This window comes from Oncorhynchus keta, chromosome 6 (genome assembly GCF_023373465.1).
Source record: "Oncorhynchus keta strain PuntledgeMale-10-30-2019 chromosome 6, Oket_V2, whole genome shotgun sequence".
NCBI classification, from domain to species: Eukaryota; Metazoa; Chordata; class Actinopteri; order Salmoniformes; family Salmonidae; genus Oncorhynchus; species Oncorhynchus keta.
Window position 1 is genome coordinate 10,506,032 of NC_068426.1, and position 21,429 is coordinate 10,527,460.

At 44.5% G+C, this 21,429-nt stretch overlaps 1 protein-coding gene across 4 annotated transcripts; it reads right to left on the reverse strand.

Moving 5' to 3' along the window:
• Window positions 1–6,274: 6,274 nt before the first annotated feature.
• LOC118385730 (RAC-beta serine/threonine-protein kinase-like) lies at window positions 6,275–20,355 on the reverse strand. 4 transcript variants are annotated; one of them, XR_008138865.1, is made up of 15 exons: window positions 20,118–20,345; window positions 17,034–17,189; window positions 16,703–16,831; window positions 16,306–16,417; window positions 15,935–16,082; window positions 15,305–15,436; window positions 14,761–14,826; window positions 13,613–13,681; window positions 9,665–9,787; window positions 9,249–9,377; window positions 8,488–8,702; window positions 7,903–7,990; window positions 7,272–7,374; window positions 6,513–7,171; window positions 6,275–6,442 (listed from the first exon to the last, which is right to left on the reverse strand). XR_008138865.1 is itself a non-coding variant. In XM_052520590.1 (14 exons), exons 2-14 carry the CDS (start codon window positions 17,077–17,079, stop codon window positions 7,092–7,094), a joined length of 1,440 nt encoding a protein of 479 aa, XP_052376550.1. In that variant the 5' UTR covers window positions 17,080–17,189; window positions 20,211–20,355; the 3' UTR covers window positions 6,275–7,091. The 4 variants fall into 4 exon arrangements, 3 of the variants coding, with proteins under 3 accessions (XP_052376550.1, XP_052376549.1, XP_052376551.1); XM_052520590.1 differs by having other exon boundaries at window positions 6,275–7,171; window positions 20,211–20,355; XM_052520589.1 differs by having other exon boundaries at window positions 6,275–7,171.
• Between the last annotated feature and the right edge of the window lie 1,074 nt (window positions 20,356–21,429).

Consider the following 21,429-nt stretch of genomic DNA (forward strand, 5'->3'; position numbering starts at 1 on the left):
CTTGTCCTAAAGTTACATCTGCGTTGTCTTGGCTGTGTGCTTAGGGTCATTGTCGTGTTGGAAGGTGAACCTTCGCCCCAGTCTGAGGTCCTGAGTGCTCTGGAGCAGGTTTTCATCAAGGATCTCGCTGTACTTTTCCATGTTCATCTTCCCCCAATCCTGACTAGTCTCACAGTCCCTGCCACAGAAAAACATGCCCACAGCATGATGCTGCCAACGCGCTTCACTGTAGGGATGATGCCAGGTTTCCTTAAGACGTGATGCTTGGCATTCAGTCCAAAGAGTTTGATCTTGGTTTCATCAGACCAGAGAATCTTGTTTCTCATGGTCTGAGTCTTTAGTTGCCTTTTGGCAAACTCCAAGCAGGTGGTCATGTGCCTTTTACCGAGGAGTGGCTTCTGTCTGGCCACTCTACCATAAAAGCCTGATTGGTGGAGTGCTGCAGAGATGGTTGTCCTTCTGGAAGTTTCTCCCATCTCCACAGAGGAACTCTGGAGCTCTGTCAGAATGATTGGGTTGGTGGTCACCTCCCTGACCAAGGCCCTTCTCCCCAGATTGCTCAGTTTGGCCAGGCGGCCAGCTCTAGGAAGAGTCTTGGTGGTTCCAAACTTCTTTCATTTAACAATGATGGAGGCCACTGTGTTCTTGGGGACCTTCAATGCTGCAGAAATGTTTTGGTACCCTTCCCCAGATCTGTACCTCGACACAATCCTGTCTTGGCACTCTACATACTGTACCTTGACATCATCGCTTGGTTTTTGCTCTGACATGCACTGTCAACTGTGAGACCTTATATAGACAGGTGTGTGCCTTTCCAAATCATGTCCAATCATTTGAATTTGCCACAGATGGAATCCAATCAAGTTGTAGAAACATCTCAAGGATGATAAATGGAAATAGTATGCACTTGAAATCAATTTCGAATCTCATAGCAAAGGGTCTGAATACTTATGTAAATAGGTTTATTTTATTTTGAATAAATTAGCAAATATTTCTAAAAACCTGTTTTTGCTTTGTGATTATGGGGTATTATGTGTAGATTAATGAGGGGGGGAGGGGGAATATTTAATCTATTTTAGAATACAGCTGTAATGTAACAAAATGTGAAAAAAGTCAAGGGGTCTGAATACTTTCCAAATGCACTGTATTTTTCCCATTCGGACTACGCTTGACAAGCAGTTGCCTTATTCCACCACACACTCAAGAAAACATTCATATTGATAAATCTTACACTTTGTGTGGAAATTAAACTACTCATGATTTACGCACAGATTTGTGCCTACGCATGACTGATAAAACAAGGCCCCTGGTCCCAGTTGCACAGGGAGGGAGTCAGACCCAGGACCCAGAGCTTAGTGATGAGCTTGGAGGGCACTATGGTGTTGAAGGCTAAGCTGTAGTCAATGAACAACAGTCTTACATACGGTACCAGTCAAAAGTTTGGGCACCTACTCATTCCAGGGTTCTACATTGTAGAATAGTGGTGAAGACATCAAAACTATAAAATAACACACATGGAATCATGTAGTAACCAGAAAAGTGCTAAACAAATCTAAATATATTTAATACGAGATTCTTCAAAGTAGCCACCCTTTGCCTTGACTACAGCTTTGCACACACTTGGCATTCTCTCAACCAGCTTCATGAGTTAGTCACCTGGAATACATTTGAAATAACAGGTGTGCCTTGTTAAAAGTTAATTTGTGGAATTTCTTTTCTTGATACATATGAGCCAATCAGTTGTGTTGTGACAAGGTAGGGGTGGTATACAGAAAGTAGCCCTATTTGGTAAAAGACCAAACTCATATTATGGCAAGAACAGCTTAAATAAGCAAAAAGAAACACCAGTCCATCATTACTTTAAGACATGAAGGTCAGTCAACCCAGAAAATATCAAGAACTTTGAAAGTTTCTTCAAGTGCAGTTGCAAAAACCATCAAGCGCTATGATGAAACTGGCTCTCATGAGGACCACCACAGGAAAGGAAGACCCAGAGCTACCTCTGCTGCAGAGAATAAGTTCATTAGAGAGTTACCAGCCTCAGAAATTGCAGCACAAATAAATGCTCCACAGAGTTCAAGTAACAGAAATATCTCAACATCAACTGTTCAGAGGAGACTGCGTGAATCAGACCTTCATGGTTGATTTGCTACAATGAAAACATGACTAAAGGCCACCAATAAGAAGAAAAGACATGCTTTGGCCAAGAAACACGAGCAATTGCAATTCTTTTCTTCTTTTTGGTGGCCTCTAGTCAAATTTTAGATTTTTTTCCAACGCCATGTCTTTGTGAGCCACAGAGTAGGTGAACAGATGATCTCTGCATGTGTGGTTCCCACCGTGAAGCATGGAGGAGGAGGTGTGATGTTGTGGGGGTGCTTTGCTGGTGACACTGTCAGTGATTTATTTAGAATTCAAGGCATAATTCAAGGCACACTTAACCAGCATGGCTATCACAGCATTCTGCAGCGATACGCCATCCTATCATTTGTTTTTCAACAGGACAATGACCCAACACACCTCCAGGTTGTGTAAGGGCTATTTGACCTAGAAGAAGAGTGATGGAGGGCTGCATAAGATGACCTGGCTTCCACAATCACCCAACCTCAACCCAATTGAGATGGTTTGGGATGAGTTGGACCGCAGAGTGAAGGAAAAGCAGCCAACAAGTGCTCAGAATATGTGGGAACTCCTTCAAGACTGTTGGAAAAGCATTCCAGGTGAAGCTGGTTGAGAGAATGCCAAGCTTGCAAAGCTGTCAAGGCAAAGGGTGGCTACTTTGAAGAATCTCAAATATATTTCGATTTAACACTTTTTTGGTTACTACATGATTCCATGTGTTATTTCATAGGTTTTGATGACTTCACTATTTTTCTAAAAGTAGTGAAATAAATAAAAACCCTTGAATGAGTAGGTGTGTCCAAACATTTGACTGGTACTGTAGATATTTCTCTTGTCCAGGTGGGATAGGGCAACGTGCATCGCAATGGCGATTCTGTCGTCCGTGGATCTGTTGGGGTGGTATGCAAATTGTAGTGGGATTAGGGTGGAGGTGATAAAATCTTTGACTAGCCTATTAAAGCACTTCATGATTACATTATAGCATGAATGTGTATATAGGCAATACAGTACAAATGCAAGCATGCGCAGACATACAAGCACACAGCTGTCTCACAAAACACAAATACACACAATTTAAATTGAAATAATATTTCATTGAATTAAACATTTATGTATGTTGAATGAGTAGCTATGTCTTCAAAAGGGGTCAGGGAAACAGTGAGGTGGAAAACAACAGAACAAGACAAAAACAAAAAAACAATAATAGTTAAGTCTCAGAAACAATTTCCAAACGGCACACAATGGACACAAGGCTCACATGACTATCAGGACAGAGAAAAACCTGGATCTCGTTGACCAGTGACTGTCAGCAGTCAGACAGCATACGAAGAGGAGCAGGCGTGATCACTACATTCAACACACACCTGATGTTGTGGCCAGAACGGAGCCCCGTCACTGATCCACTCAACACCACCTGTGCGGACATTTTTGATAGTACAGCAGACGTTTATGACATTTGAAAAAGGAAAACGAAGCAACAAAATAACAAGAATAAAACATACAAATCTCATAATTCGAGTAAAAAGAGGTCTGCTTAAGTAACTAAGTGCTAGTCGACCGTTGTAAATCACATGCCTGGTGCGTCTCGATCAAAGACCAGATGTGTTGAGACAAGTCCTGAACTAAAAACAGGATTTACAAATCCGTACCTACACACCTTGTACAGTAATTCATTCATACATTTTCTCTGTAGCAACTTTGTGTTCTGTTCACAACGATCCCAGTCAAAAAAAACTCAATACTAGTTCATTTCACTGAATTGCAGTTAAAGTAGTACTCCCTCCTGCATCGCGGTTTTTGGAAATACAGAGTAGGTTTTTGAGCTCCGAGTCGGAAAAACTCTGTTGTGTGATGTCGCCAATTATTCTACTGATACCAATGCACGTCAAGGTCGCTTACATTTGAGCGCTCACACGACTTCACTGACATACGCACACATACAAACACAAAATGACATACGCACACATACAAACACAAAATGACATACGCACACATACAAACACAAAATGACATACGCACACATACAAACACAAAATGACATACGCACACATACAAACACAAAATGCAGACATTCAGTTTTGGTTGTCCCACCTTTTCTCCAAGCACACAAACACATTGACAGAGAAACAGCTTCATAGTTTACCACGACCGCCCTGCCCCCCTCCAGTAGGACCACTTCAACACTATTGGTAACAGCTAGTTACAGAAAAGAGCACTTGGATAAATCACAGAAATATGACTCCTTATAAACTGTAACAATGAGAGAGTGAGAGAAAACTTTTCTTTCTCATTTGTGAAAACAAGAATCACTTCAGTGTTTTTTTTTCTTCTACCCAGCAGTGTGAGTGAGTGGGTTAGCGTGAGAAGGACGAGGGGGTACAGAGAGGGGAAAAGAGGGAGCGACAGACACAGAACGAAAATGAGAGAGCGAGAACAAGAAAGAAAGAAAACTGAGTGTAAGAGATCAGTGTCTCAATTCCATCCAAATCAGAGGAGCAGTAGTGTCCTATAGGACCACCTATAGGTCCTAGTCCTCCCTGTGAGGAGCAGTAGTGTCCTATAGGACCACCTATAGGTCCTAGTCCTCCCTGTGAGGAGCAGTAGTGTCCTATAGGACCACCTATAGGTCCTAGTCCTCCCTGTGAGGAGCAGTAGTGTCCTATAGGACCACCTATAGGTACTAGTCCTCCCTGTGAGGAGCAGTAGTGTCCTATAGGACCACCTATAGGTCCTAGTCCTCCCTGTGAGGAGCAGTAGTGTCCTATAGGACCACCTATAGGTCCTAGTCCTCCCTGTGAGGAGCAGTAGTGTTCTATAGGACCACCTATAGGTCCTAGTCCTCCCTGTGAGGAGCAGTAGTGTCCTATAGGACCACCTATAGGTCCTAGTCCTCCCTGTGAGGAGCAGTAGTGTCCTATAGGACCACCTATAGGTACTAGTCCTCCCTGTGAGGAGCAGTAGTGTTCTATAGGACCACCTATAGGTCCTAGTCCTCCCTGTGAGGAGCAGTAGTGTCCTATAGGACCACCTATAGGTACTAGTCCTCCCTGTGAGGAGCAGTAGTGTCCTATAGGACCACCTATAGGTCCTAGTCCTCCCTGTGAGGAGCAGTAGTGTCCTATAGGACCACCTATAGGTACTAGTCCTCCCTGTGAGGAGCAGTAGTGTCCTATAGGACCACCTATAGGTACTAGTCCTCCCTGTGAGGAGCAGTAGTGTCCTATAGGACCACCTATAGGTCCTAGTCCTCCCTGTGAGGAGCAGTAGTGTCCTATAGGATCACCTATAGGTACTAGTCCTCCCTGTGAGGAGCAGTAGTGTCCTATAGGACCACCTATAGGTCCTAGTCCTCCCTGTGAGGAGCAGTAGTGTCCTATAGGACCACCTATAGGTCCTAGTCCTCCCTGTGAGGAGCAGTAGTGTCCTATAGGACCACCTATAGGTCCTAGTCCTCCCTGTGAGGAGCAGTAGTGTCCTATAGGACCACCTATAGGTCCTAGTCCTCCCTGTGAGGAGCAGTAGTGTCCTATAGGACCACCTATAGGTCCTAGTCCTCCCTGTGAGGAGCAGTAGTGTCCTATAGGACCACCTATAGGTACTAGTCCTCCCTGTGAGGAGCAGTAGTGTCCTATAGGACCACCTATAGGTCCTAGTCCTCCCTGTGAGGAGCAGTAGTGTCCTATAGGACCACCTATAGGTACTAGTCCTCCCTGTGAGGAGCAGTAGTGTCCTATAGGATCACCTATAGGTACTAGTCCTCCCTGTGAGGAGCAGTAGTGTCCTATAGGACCACCTATAGGTCCTAGTCCTCCCTGTGAGGAGCAGTAGTGTCCTATAGGACCACCTATAGGTCCTAGTCCTCCCTGTGAGGAGCAGTAGTGTCCTATAGGACCACCTATAGGTCCTAGTCCTCCCTGTGAGGAGCAGTAGTGTTCTATAGGACCACCTATAGGTACTAGACCTCCCTGTGAGGAGCAGTAGTGTTCTATAGGACCACCTATAGGTCCTAGTCCTCCCTGTGAGGAGCAGTAGTGTTCTATAGGACCACCTATAGGTACTAGTCCTCCCTGTGAGGAGCAGTAGTGTTCTATAGGACCACCTATAGGTACTAGACCAGTGCTGCCCAACCCTCTTCCTGGAGATCTACTGTCCTGCAGGTTCAGTCCAACCCTAATTTAGCCGTTCTGATTCAGCTAGTTAAGGTCTTGTTGAGCAGCTAATTAGTAGAATCAGGTGTTTTAAATTAGGGTTGAACTGAAAACCCACAGGACGGTAGATCTCCAGGAAGAGGGTTGAACTGAAAACCCACAGGACGGTAGATCTCCAGGAAGAGGGTTGAACTGAAAACCCACAGGACGGTAGATCTCCAGGAAGAGGGTTGAACTGAAAACCTCCAGGAAGAGGGTTGAACTGAAAACCCACAGGACGGTAGATCTCCAGGAAGAGGGTTGAACTGAAAACCCACAGGACGGTAGATCTCCAGGAAGAGGGTTGAACTGAAAACCCACAGGACGGTAGATCTCCAGGAAGAGGGTTGAACTGAAAACCCACAGGACGGTAGATCTCCAGGAAGAGGGATGGGCAGCCCTGTACTAGACCTTCCAGTGAGGAGCAGTAGTGTCCTGGATGATATGCTACTGCTGCTGATGTTGACGACGTGAGGTATTGACTGAGGTCCTGTGCAGTTCACAGGCTGCTGTTGTGCGTGACTGTAGTGTAGACGGGGTTTGAGCAGACAAGATGGCTGCAAGACTAGGCACTTAAATCCCCGCTGTGACCAGAGATCCATTGGCCTGTGGAGTCTCAAGCTTGCAGTCTTTTTTTTTACAAGAAAGTGTGTGTGTGTGTGTGTGTGTGTGTGTGTGTGTGTGTGTGTGTGTGTGTGTGTGTGTGTGTGTGTGTGTGTGTGGTGGATGAGAGTGTGAACTGATGCGCTATGCATATCTTCAGTGTGTATGGTAAAGACAGGGTCACTCTCGTATGCTGGCAGAGTAAGAGAACTGGGGGAAGTGTGCTGGCTGGTTGGGGATGCCACAGTCCAGGTTGGTATCTAGAACACGAAGAAAACACTCAGTCAACATCACCTCTAAAAGCATGCTTGGTGGCATATTGTGTCACACACACACCAACAGGCACACACATGAACTCACACTTGTCTGGAGGCGTGACGGTGATGGTCTGTGCCGTGAACTCGTCGTCGAAGTAACGTGTATCAGTCTCTGACGTCACCTGAGGCTTGAAGGGCGGAGTCAGCTGAGGAGGGAGAGAGCAAGCAGTGATTGATTGGCAAAAGGTCTGCTTGGCACTCAGCATCAAGAGGGATTAGGGTGTAAGGCCCTGCGATAGACTAGTGTCCTGTCCAGGGGGCGTACTTGTATTTCAAGCTTCCTCGCGCTACAGAAACAGACTACTTACTTTACTTATTTATGATGCAAGGTCATTCAGGGATCAGTCAGATGGCAGTCAACGTGGAACTAGCCCATTGTGATATCTGATCCTCCCAGCATGACTGCAAAAACTGCGGCAGGTAGCCTAGTGGTTAGAGCGTTGGGCCAGTAACCGAAAGGTTGCTGGATCGAATCCCAGAGCTGACAAGGTAAAAGTTCTGCCCCTGAACGAGGCAGTTAACCCCCGGTAGTCCGTCATTGTAAATAAGAATTTGTTCTTAACTGACATGTCTAGTTAAATAATGGTCATACTTTTTTTTTTTTTTAAATCAAAGACCTGGAATGCCACCATTTATTGACTGTAGCGCTAGGCTATCAGCCTCCAGTCACTCACCTTTCTATCTACCACGTCCTGCCAGTTGATGGAGGTGAAGAACTTGTGGGACATCACTTCTTTGGCATCATCCGGTCCTCCCCCTAACCTGTCAATAACACAAATCAGAGGTTGCTTCAAATGGTGCGCTCATACTTTTGGTGCACTGCTTTTCTGAAGAAGAGCATCTCATGTTTGGTGCACTGCTTTTCTGAAGAAGAGCATCTCACATTTTTTTTTGTCAGAGCTCGAAATAGTGATCATTTTGGTTGCATATGCTACTGAATGTTTTGCTGGAAGACCTGGAATTTTTATTTGGGAGCACCAGTGTGCCGAGGAAAAGAAAACAAACTGAGCATAAACCCAGGGCTTGTTTCTATCCTTTAACTAACCTTGTGGGGACACACAATTGATTTCCTAACCCTTTCACTAACCCCAAAACCAAACCCTAACCTTTAACCCCTAACCTTAACTCTAAAAACTTTGTAGAAATAGCCTTTTTCCTTGTAAGGACTTGAGCAAATACCCAGCCAAACACAAATGGGGTCCTCCCTGACCAGGCCGGTCAAACGGTCACACCTCCCACCCCCCCCAAGCACCACGTACCTTTGCTTGGGATCCTTTTTGAGCAGGCCGCTGAGCAGGGCCCTGCCCTCTGGGGCCAGGTTCTTGGGGAATCGGATCTCCTCCATGAGGATGAGCTCAAAAAGCCGCTCGTGGTCTTGATTGTAGAAGGGCAGCCGACCGCACATCATCTCGTACATGACCACGCCCAGGCCCCACCAGTCCACTGCCCGGCCGTAGTCATTGTCCTCCAGCACCTGGACGGGCAGGGAGGGAGGGAAGGAGCTTTGTTCACAGTGCAGGTCTTAATGCTCAAAATCAGATTTTTTTTGTCTGTCTAAACAACAATTTGCAATTGACCAGATTGGATTTGAGTCACTTCAAACTGCCACTTTATGGGTTCTTCAAAAGGAATGTTCCAGAGGCAATCGATTGATAAAATTAGCATACAGTATGAGGTATCTTTCTACCTAAATACTCACTGCATTAACATAAAACATAAAAACAATGGATTATCAGATTATCAAGCCAACTCATCTTAAAGTAATAAATGGCCCCAATAAAAACAAGTAGTTCTTCCAGGAACACCACAGTGAGTCTAAAATGGTCTCTCTCCTTGTCTTACTTCCTGCATTTGTACTGCTACAAAAAGAGAAGACATTTTGCAACGGGAAATTGAAAAAGTTATTCCCTATTAGTTTGTGTTTTCTTACGTTTGGTGCTTAATGAACACAGCTAAGGTTGTATGACAACTGTGTAGCATGTGCTTGTGCCACTAGCCATGCCCGGCAGCGGGCCCTCACCTCCGGCGCCAGGTACTCCGGGGTGCCGCAGAAGGTCTTCATGGTGGCACCGTCCGTGATGCCCTCCTTACACAGCCCAAAGTCTGTGATTTTAACATGTCCGTCATTGTCCAGCATTAGATTCTCCAGCTGAGAAGATGCAGCGAGATGGATGAAACAGAGTTTCAAAACATTATTGAGACAGTTCTAACATTATAAAGAGAACGACAGCCAGTTTGAATAGTTGGAGCGGGGAATTTAACTCGTCTCCAGTGAGGAGAGGACTGTGTCTAGGCTGGGCGTTTGGCACCATTATTATCACCATTTAGGAAAATCACATGACTGAAATATGAAGGCAGAATGTGTGTCACTCGGTTCAGGAAAACCCAAGTCCTTAGATGAATATGAAAGCAGGACAGAATCTTCACGGTGCCTACCTTCAGGTCCCTGTACACCACGTCACGAGAGTGGAGGTACTCCAACGCAGATACGATCTCAGCGCCATAGAAACGGGCCCGGTCTTCCGTGAACACACGATCCCGAGACAGGTGGAAGAAGAGCTTAGAGGGAAGAAGAGAGGAAAAGAGAGAGTGGGGGAAAAAAAGGATTGATTTGAGATGTTTTGATATAACACTTAGTTACACCACAATTTAAAAAAAATACCTTTTACAAAATTAGCCAAATCCATTCAAAACGGTATAGTATTTAATTGAATGAGAAGGTTCATGTCACCATTTAGATTTGAGTCATTTAGCAGACGCTCTTATCCAGAGAGACTTAGTTAGTTAGTTAGTGTGTTCATCTTAAAAGGACAAGTGTAGCAAAAAAACATTATTTTACTGTGTTTTATATACACCGAGGTTGAAATAATAATGTAACATTGTCAAAAAGAAGATAATGCCCTTTATGTGTGAGAGCGGTTTGAAAAAAAACTCCTGACATTTCAGCCTGTTTTGGTGGGATGGAGTTTTGGCTTTCCATGGTGACGTCACCATTAGTTTTTCTCAGTCGCTTTGGTGCGTTTCTTAGATCAAAAGTGCAATTCTTGATACTACTTGTACAAATTCCAAATCATCTAGTCACTTGTGCACATCATTAAAGCAATGTCTTATTCCTTTAGAGCAAATTGCAATTGATAATGTACAAGTGTCAGCTTTTTTCCACATTATCAATTGGTCATGTTGATCAAAATGTAGTAGATGGTTCTGTTGAATAGTCTTACCCCTCAAAACATCTAGGCATTAGTTCCTTGAATAAGCCATTACATGCAAAATTGTTGAACTATTTGTCAAAAACTGTCAAGCATAGTTTTACACATTTATATTAGACCTTTTGTACAAAAACGTGAATTGATGAATCATGCAGGTGAAATTGACCCTCACTCATGAAGGAATGTAAAGTGTTAGTTCAACCAACAATCAACCAGTTGTCTAAATTTCTCAAAAATGCATCTCATGAAGAATCAATTGGCAAGTATACATAGACAGACCACAACACAGAGTTGCAATTTTCCAATAATGGATGGACCAGGAAATGAACAGGGTCAACAGCCAAGAGGAGGAGGAAGAAGAGGAGCAAGGATGCATGGTGGAAGGCAAAACAGAGGAAGAGGCAGGAGAGAACATAGGCTCCACCCGGCACAGCCAGAAGAGGACTGGCCATCCCTCATAGCCTGGTTCCTCTCTAGGTTTCTTCCTAGGTTTTGGCCTTTCTAGGGAGTTTTTCCTAGCCACCGTGCTTCTACACCTGCATTGCTTGCTGTTTGGGGTTTTAGGCTGGGTTTCTGTACAGCACTTTGAGATATCAGCTGATGTACGAAGGGCTATATTAATACATTTGATTTGATTTGATTTAGGCGCATATCTGATGACATAAGGGCCACTATTGTAGACCATGTTGTCAATCATGGCCTTACAATGGCTGAGGCGGGTCGAAGGGTGCAGTCGAATATTGGGAGATCAACCGTGTCCTCAATAGTTCAAACGTTTTGAAGAGAGAACAGGTATGTCCACCAATGTACAGTGCACTGTTACTGTATATAAGCAGTATACTGTATACTTCCTACAATGCTTCATATTACAGTAGTCCACTTGTATTTCACAGCATACAGAAATATACTCTATACAGATACATACTGCACCTTACATGCACCCACCTGTATGTTTTACAGTAAAATGTGTGTTCGCATAGTTTTTGTCTATTTTCCCCACATAGGACTGCAAGATTACCTCAAACCGGTGGCAGAGGACGCCTTTTCACACCTCAACAGGAGGAGGCTATTTGCACCATGGTCCGAGCAAACAATGCCATGAGACTCAGGGAAATACAAAGGACCATTATAGAAGACAACGATGTCTTTGAAAACATCCATACGGTTAACATCTCAACCATCGACAGGTTGCTGCATAGAAACCAGATGAGTATGAAACAGCTGTACCGTGTACCATTCCAAAGGAATGAGGACAGAGTTAAGGAGCTACGGTACCAGTATGTACAGGTAAAACATATCTATGGAACTACTTTACAGCAACATTTTATAGAGATACATAGTACAGTAAGCATAAACTGCACACATTTCCATTGCTGTGGAAGGAACATGCAATATGCAACATGTTATGTCACTCTTCCTTACCAAAACTAATTCAACTGTGTGTTCTGGGATATAGCGTATAATGGAGTTGGAATCAAGTTAACCCTCCCACATGCAGAAGACGGGGTCGGAATATCATCGGTCACAGAGCTACTGTGGATTTGCCAGGCCAACGGGGAGGAAATATCACCATGTGTGCTGCTATTTCGGAGCATGGTGTCCTAACCCATATCCCTCTTATAGGGCCATACAACACCCAGCATTTACTCAACTTTTTAGAGACTCTCTACAGGGCTCTCATCCCTGATGATGAGAGGGGTCTTTTTAGAGAGGATTTGCCAAAGTATGTGGTCATTTGTGATAATGTGAGTTTCCATCGATCAATCATAAGGCAATGGTTTGTGACCCACCCGAGGATGCTCATAGAATTCCTCCCACCTTATTCACCATTCCTTAAGCAAATTGAGGAGTTATTTTCAGCATGGAGGTGGAAGGTGTACGATCGTCAGCCACACACACAGATGACCCTGCTGGCTGCAATGGATGCAGCATGTGAGGACATCACAGTAGACGCCTGCAGAGGATGGATAAGGCATTCCAAAAGATTCTTTCCACGTTGCATTGGAAGGGAAAATATCCGGTGTGATGTGGATGAGAATATGTGGGCCGACAGACAGGAATGTCTGGATGTGTAGAGACAGCACAACAGTGCTGCGGGCAAAGTTGTGCCTTAGGGGTGGTTTCCTGTGTTTCTTTCTAATTTAGTTTTTTTTCCTTTGTGCCCCTTGGGTTGTCTAGTCTCTTTCAATCAATAACCCACATACAGTAATATGTACATAGTACTGTTGAAATTGATATATGCCATAGAAGTGCAGCCTTGTGCATTTTCAATACAGTAGCTGTCATCCAAACTGTAGCCTAAGTTTACATCAGGTAATACTGTCAAAGTACACAGTTACATTGACAACATGCCTAAACATTTTGACGACCTTGTTCGTGAACAATGACTCAATGACTTATCATTCTGATGACACTGACATGATCATTGGCATGAATATTTACTTTTGAGAGATGTACTAAGGATTTTTAGTGACTGACTAGCTTTAGAAACATATCTATTGTATGTTGCAATTTGTACAAATTGTTCTGAGAAATGCACTTATTATTTTGCACATGTTAGGGATGATGTGAAAAATGCACCAAAGCGACTGAGAAAAACTGTAATAAATAAATTAGTTAATAGACCAATTAGAAAGAGAGTTTCAAACTTCTCTGCCAATAACAACTAGTTTTCCCCTCCCCACTCCCAGACAGTCCTAACTAAATTTGTGGTTCAGAAATTGCTTCTTTTTGACCATTTTAACTGAAAACACAGTAAGATTCTTAAATTGTTACCCAGAAATGATTTGATATTGAAATACAAACATCTGCATTGGCCCTTTAAGATAGCTAGATGAGACGACCACATATCACATTCATAGTAACTACCAGCAAAGTCAGTGCTAGTAAGAAAAGACAAGTGCAGAGTAAGATTCACCCTCATCTTAATCCTGGTGACACAAAGGGTGCACATTTTGGGTTTTGCCATAGCACTGTTTTGAAAAAGTGTCTTGTAATAGAGATTTGTGTCTACTGTTTTGCAAAAAAAGTGTTTATCATTTGCATTTAGTGTGAAAACAATGTGAAATTACAATCTGTTAATTATTGTTTTGGCCATGTGGATCCCAGTGTCACAGCAATCGAAAAATTGTGTGTGTGTGTTCATGTGTATCTGTGTGTACATTGGGACACCCACCTCTCCTCCGTTGGCGTATTCCATCACAAAACATAATCGGTCATGAGTCTGGAAAGCATATTTCAGTGTCTGGAAGGGTGGAAGAAGACAATTGATCAATGTCCTCCTATTAGATCAGATGTTTCTTTATCGTCTGATGTTCACTGATATTTGCTTTAAGTACCAGAAAATACACTGTGATAAGTAAAGATTAACAACAAAAATATAGAGACGTGTCATAGGCTAGGCATGACAAATACAAATTCATGAAAAAAGGCAGGACAAAAATGACAGCTTTTACTATCAACAGCCCATCTCCAGTCCTCCGGTCCCCCCAACAACCCATCTCCAGTCCTCCGGTCCCCCCAACAGCCCATCTCCAGTCCTCCGGTCCCCCAACAGCCCATCTCCAGTCCTCCGGTCCACCCAACAGCCCATCTCCAGTCCTCCGGTCCTCCCAACAGCCCATCTCCAGTCCTCCGGTCCCCCCAACAGCCCATCTCCAGTCCTCCGGTCCACCCAACAGCCCATCTCCAGTCCTCCGGTCCTCCCAACAGCCCATCTTCAGTCCCCCAACAACCCCTCCAGGTCCCCCAACAACCCATCTCCAGTCCTCCGGTCCCCCCAACAGCCCATCTTCAGTCCTCCGGTCCCCCCAACAACCCATCTCCAGTCCCCCCAACAACCCATCTCCAGTCCTCTGGTCCCCCCCAACAACCCATCTCCGGTCCCCCCAACAACCCATCTCCGGTCCCACCAACAACCCATCTCCGGTCCCCCAACAACCCATCTCCAGTCCCCCAACAACCCATCTCCAGTCCCCCAACAACCCATCTCCAGTCCTTTGGTCCCCCCAACAACCCATCTCCGGTCCCACCAACAACCCATCTCCGGTCCCCCCAACAACCCATCTCCGGTCCCACCAACAACCCATCTCCGGTCCCACCAACAACCCATCTCCAGTCCTCCGGTCCCACCAATAGTACACATTTCTGTAGTAAACCCAGATAAGCACACCTGATTTAACTTGTCAACTAATCATCAATGAGATGAATCAGGGTAGTTTGTCCGGGGCTACAACCACTGCTCCCCATGACTATACAACACGTGTGGGGGTTCCGTTCTGGACCTGCACATGTAATGAGGTGAGAGGAACACGGAGCACTCACCGTGAGGAAGGGATGCCGGGTGTTCTGTAACACTCTGCTCTCCGTAACCGTGTGCGCTACCTCGTCCTGGACACACAGATCAGAGGGTCAGCCTTTTACAGCAACACATACATAAGAATCACGGCTCAGTCATTGTCAAATAGATTCCCTCCTTCACAAGTCACTGAAACCAGGGTATGTTCAGAAGGTATTACTGGAAACATGAGAGAACACAGGACATTACAAATTTGCGCATTGGCGGCTCCTTGTATGAGATGAAGCCCGGCGATGCAAGTGTTAAGACAACGTTAAGAAACACAAAATACTAGAAACAATTAAAATATCCTTTGCTTATAACATAAATATACCACGGCTGTCAGCCAATCAGAATTCAGTGCTCGAACCACCCAGTTTATTAAACAAAATATACCACATACTATGCACAATAAAGAACTATTAAGACTACAGATCAGGCCTAATGGATACGGATCGTCATTCCCCAATAACAAACCGATGGCCAGTAGTCACCACTGTAAAGTGGTATAGGTTAGGCCTATTTCGTTACCTTAGCGATGATGACCTCCTTGCGCAGGATCTTCATGGCGTAGTGCATCCCCGTGGCTTTCTCCTTCACCAGGATCACCTTGCCAAACGTGCCCTTCCCCAGCAGCTTCAGGTAGTCAAAGTCACTCATCGTCTGACAACACAGAGACAGAGTTGGACAATCAACTCTCTTATCTTGGGTGACCCAGCCCAGCCAAACACATTCACAATGGGAAGGATGGACAGTGGTAGTGATGATGGTGTGATACTTCACAAAACAGATCAATCACACACCTGCGCAGGAACAAACCAGGATTCAACCATTGTGGAAGAACAATTAGCATGTATTTGTGTGACTCTTACCTTTACCTTGTAAGCATTTGTATCGGTCATATGCACAGTATATGTTACTGCACACACACTCACTTTAGAGTTGGTCTTGGACATGGCACACACACACACACACACACACACACACACACACACACACACACACACACACACACACACACACACACACTTTAGAGTTGGTCTTAGACATGGCTACACACACACACACACTACTTTAGAGTTGGTCTTAGACATGGCTACACACACACACACTTTAGAGTTGGTCTTGGACATGGCTACACACACACACACACACACTCACCACTTTAGAGTTGGTCTTGGACATGGCCACCTCCATCTCCTCAATGCTGCTGCTGTCGCTGGGAGAACCAAACAGGTCCATGGGCTCCTCCTCCTCTCGTACCTTCAACCCATTGGCCACCGCTTGGATGGCACGCATCCACCCCTCTCTTGACACACACACACACACACACACACACACAATGTGCAATTACTACACCATAGTGAGCTTGTAGGATTCCTTTGAACCACGAAGAGTTTGTCCGTGACACAGACAGAAACATATCCCTCCCTCCACCTGTTGACTACTGTTATTCCTCCTCCCCACTGTCTACCTACCCTTTCCATTGGCCCCTTCTCACACCTCATAATTTACCCATATCCCCTCCTCACCTCTCTGCATTGCTTTCTACGTGGAAGGTCCTCTCGATGACAGTGGTCCACTGAAGGCAGCGGATAACGAAGGTGTTCGGCTTGGGCCGCTCCGTTTTCATCAGCTGGCATTCTAGGACGAAAGAGGAGACAGAGAAGAGGAATCAAGCGTTACAAATGTTTTAATGCCTCAATCCATTGTTTTTACCTCTGTTGTTTCATTTACAAAGTGTGAACTATGAAGATCCCCAACGCAACATCCAGGCCTGCAAACATCAAAACACTCCATTTAAGTGTTCTGTACAGAGGTGATGAGAGGACAGCAGGTCCTGCTCTGTAAACCCTGCTACAGAACCAACACTGCACAGAGTCCCCTGTGACATCATCACCAATAGTTTTCACTAGGAGGGACCCTCACCTCCCACTGAGAAATTGTTGAGAGGGGGCAAGCTCTGGTCGGACAGCTCAGGCTTCTCTTTGTAGCCGATGAAGGAGCCGTCACTCTTCAGGATGAAGTAGCGCGGCCTCCAAGTCTTGATGTACTCACCTGCATATAGAAACAAGTGGGCTTGAGTATACAGCACCCGAAAACCCTCATAGCCTAGTCTCTGAGGTTAGGCACAATGCACATTCTTCGGATTAGAATGTGTCGAGACATGTATGGCTTTGTCAGACAATGTTATTGAAATTGTGTTTGAAAGTGATTATATTACATTTGCTGTGAATAATAAGAAATGGAGGGTCCTTACCTCTCTTGTGGAGCCATCCTTCCCTGACTACGCTGGCCTCATTCATAGTGAAGGGTGGAAAGGTTGTGGAAGGGGGTAGAGGTGGGGAATGGGAGGGGGGCCTGGGTAACTGTTGGACTGGTCAGGAGGATGTCAGTGTAAACATTGCCCCACCACCTAGACAAAAAATAAAACAACATGAGAGAATATTAAATGACAGCTAACCTAGATGTGTTTGCAAGACATAGCCTACACAGAGTATGAAGAGATGAGCAGAGATTGACAGTGTTTTGCATCCAAGATGATTTTCCTGGCAAAGAATATTACTGGCGCCTAACCTGTCTGGCTAAATGACAAAAAACTAAAACTTTTATGAAACATAGCTTGTATTTGACAATGGGGCAAAACTAGGGGTGTCGTTCTGCCGGGGCGTGGAGGAGTGGCTTGCCTTCACTGTTTTCTATTGGAGAATACACGGAGCTGGTAAAACTATTTCCGGAAAATGTATTCTGATAAATTATACTACCACAAAAATTCCATGAAAAACAATAATGTTGGCATCTTCCCTGTGCTCTTACTGCGGTGGCGACAATGATTAAGAACTATAGGCTACATATGCGCGATGCGGAGGCCCGTCGGATGCTTGACCACTTTGGCCAATCAAAACTAAGAAAAATAAATCCTAATTCACAGTGGGTCTGCCTTGATGCTCATAAAACTCCACGGACCACCTCTTGCGCAGTGGAACCCAGAACGATTTGTGACCACTTGGTTATGGGGACACCGTTCTGCTGAGGACATCCAACCAGGTGGCCACCGCAAAGCCCTCTCTGGAAGTTGCTGTAGCCCTGTTTGGGATATCTAGCCTACATTGGATATTGGTTGAGACGCAGGTCCCGTTCTACACTGAACAAGAATAGAAACGCAGAATATAAAGTGTTGGTCCCATGTTTCATGAACTGAAATAAAAGATCCCAGTAATGTAACATACGCACAAAAAGCGTATTTATCTCAAATATTTTGCACAAATTTGTTTACATCCATGTTGAGCATTTCTCCTTTGTCAAGATAATCCATCCACCTGACAGGTGTGGCATATCAAGAAGCTGATTAAACGACATGATCATTACACAGGTGCACCTTGTGCTGGGGACAATAAAAGGCCACTAAAATGTGCAGTTTTGTCACACAACACAATGCCACAGATGTCTCAGGTCGAGGGAGCATGCAATTGGCATGCTGAATTCAGTATTGTCCACTAGAGCTGTTGCCAGACAATTTAATGTTAATTTCTCTACAATAATTATCCTCCAACTTCGTTTTAGAGAATTTGGCAGTATGTCCAACCGGCCTCACAACCACGTGTAACCACGCCAGACCAGAACCTCCACATCTGGCTTCTTCACCTGCGGGATCCTCTGAGACAAGGATATATGCATTGATTGAAACAAGATACAAGAAAGGCTAATAGTTTGTTAAAACCATCTGCTCTAATTCTCTCTTGAAACAGTCATTCAAGAATATCTAAATGCATATTCCCGTGAAACTGATGGAGATCAATGAAATGATTGGCATGGAGATTAAGTTTGAACGTTTCACCGGTAAAACGTGAATAATGATGGCATATTTGAGGCCTATGCCTAACTTGGTGTTTGAGGATATTAAAAAACTAAAATGTTTATGAGACAATGTATGTGGGCATAGGCAGACGTTGCAATTGAAGGATGCATTGTTTATAATGATAGGTTATTCAATTGTTTACATCTGTCGGTACAAACTTTGATAGAGGACAATATTAGGTAAATTCTTTAAACGCGCTCCCTCACCTAAAAAAAAGCACTAAACACTATACCACTGGGCAAGACTTGTGCTGCAAGAACACACAATTCTCATTTAAAAACAGCTGGGAACTCGTTAATCTCCGACTCCAGTGCATTCAAGACAACAGGGAACTCGGAAAAACGAACCCCGACTGGGAAAAACATTTTTCTAACGGTGATCCAACTCGGAATGCCAACTCGGGAACTAGGGCCTCTTTCTATAGCTCTGACTTTCCGACCTGAAGATCAATTACTTCATGACTTGACCTCGTATTTTTCCGAGTTCCCAGTTGTCGTGAAAGCACCAATGGATCAGAGAAACGTGCCAGTGGGTACCAGCAAGCACAGCGGGATCAAGTGTTGCAATGCAACGGGTGTCCAGACGACATCGATTTGGCCAGCTAGGTAGGCGCCTGGCAGACACGCAAATCAGCTGTCAAAACTATAGCTAACTAAAACCTGTTTTGCTTGAGAGCTAGCTAGCTAACTCAGGACAGGCTGAAACTTGATATTATATATATATATATATATGACGTTATATATACACATACAGATATCTGGAGCGCAATGACTAATCAATAACTGCTATTTCGTTGACAATCGATGTGTAATGGATCGACGATGGACCTGACTGTAGCAAGCTATAATAAGAATAGCAAATTAAATTCACTTAAATAGATAGGGTTCAATTGAAATGGCAAGGCACAAACGGGATAAGAGCGTCTGCTAAATGACTTAAATGTAAATGTAATGTCTGAATGTTGGATAGCCGCTTCTATCTCGACCGAGCTAGATCAGCTAAACACGTTTTTGGTAAACAGCTCACAACGACACTAACTTTAGTATCATCATAGCAGCTTGCTAACGGTGGCTAGTTGGCAAGTCCAGCTTCAACTCTGAACAGGGACCGACAACAACACCTGTCACTTTCCTACCAGCAACTGAAACTTGAACGTACACGTATAACGTCTTACAACTTCACTTCCCCATGTACTCGTTATCAAGGACCTAGTTGGCCTATATTGTAAACAAACATGAGAAACCTCTACTATAACCTTTTTGACGTTAGCTAGCTACGCTAGGTTTCCATTTGCTCCCCGCCATTGGCCTCTTGAGAATAAAGTAGACACGGATGAACCTCGTCTGTTCCTCGAGTGCGATATGGGAATGGCCCACCGACTAACTATCTCTGTGCAACGAGGACGTCTCGGGATGGTTGTTTTCAGCAAGTTATCGATCCTGCACCTTTTATCCCTGTGTAGCTAACGTTAGCTAGTTACGTTACCTGAGTTTCGCCTGCTTGCTGCAGTGGTGTGGGTGCACTAGTATGAGCCGTAAAAAATATATATACATGCGTATTTATACGCTGTTTTCTCACTTAGCCCCACGTTGTTCTTGTTTATTTGATAGACTCAAACCAGTACAGATACAATCTTTGTTACAGGCCATCCAAGAAGGAATCCCAAACAGGCAACAACAACAAAACAAAAAAATACGTATTTGGGACACGTTGTGCGTCAGCCCGAGCAGATGTCCCCCTGTGTCTGGGCCCGTGGCGAAACGGCCTTGCTATACGGGATCCTTGGGACGTCCTTACCCCCCCATTGAAATGTAAAATGTTTATCAAATCAAATCTTATTTGTCACATACACATGTTTAGCAGATGTTAATGCGAGTGTAGCGAAATGCTTGTACTTCTAGTTCCGACCATGCAGTCATATCTAACAATTTAACAACTACCTTATACACACAAGTGTATGGGAATGAATAAGAATATGTACATTAAAATATATGGATGGGCGGACGGCATAGGCAAGATGCAGTAGATGGTATAGAGTACAGTATATACATATGAGATGAGTAATGTAGGGTATGTAAACATTATATAAAGTGGCATTGTTTGAAGTGGCTAGTGATAGATTTATTACATACATTTTTCATTATTAATGGGGCTACAGATGAGTCAGTATGTTGGCAGCAGCCACACAATGTTAGTGATGGCTGTTTAACAGTCTGATGGCCTTGAGATAGAAGCTGTTTTTCAGTCTCTCGGTCCCCGCTTTGATGTACCTGTACTGACCTCGCCTTCTGGATGATAGCAGGGTGAACAGGAAGTGGCTTGGGTGGTTGTTGTCCTTGATGATCTTTTTGGCCTTCCTGTGACATCGGGTGGTGTAGGTGTCCTGGAGGGCAGGTAGTTCGCCCCCGGTGATGCATTGTGCAGACCTAACTACCCTCTGGAGAGCCTTACGGTTGTGGGCGGAGCAGTTGCCGTACAAGGCGGTGATACTGCCCGACAGGATGCTCTCGGTTGTGCATTTGTAAAAGTTTGTGTGTTTTTGGTGACAAGCCAAATATCTTCAGCCTCCTGAGGTTGAAGAGGCGCTGTCTGTGTGGGTGGACCATTTCAGTTTGTCCGTGATGTGTACACCGAGGGACTTAAAACTTTCCACCTTCTCCACTACTGTCCAGTCGATGTGGATAGGGGGCTGCTCCCTCTACTGTTTCCTGAAGTCCATGTGTCTCTAATTTGGTCATACATTTGGCAGGAGGTTAGGAAGTGCAGCTCAGTTTCCACCTCATTTTGCGGGCAGTGT

Excerpts from the sequence above, each read along its gene's own strand:
- LOC118385730 (XM_052520590.1), bottom strand. The coding sequence starts at position 17,079 with ATGAATGAGGCCAGCGTAGTCAGGGAAGGATGGCTCCACAAGAGAG. Across the intron at positions 16,832-17,033 it reads AGGATGGCTCCACAAGAGAG|GTGAGTACATCAAGACTTGG; the intron begins GTAAGGACCCTC and ends TTCTATATGCAG. Across the intron at positions 7,172-7,271 it reads CGTCACGCCTCCAGACAAGT|ATACCAACCTGGACTGTGGC; the intron begins GTGAGTTCATGT and ends TTCGTGTTCTAG.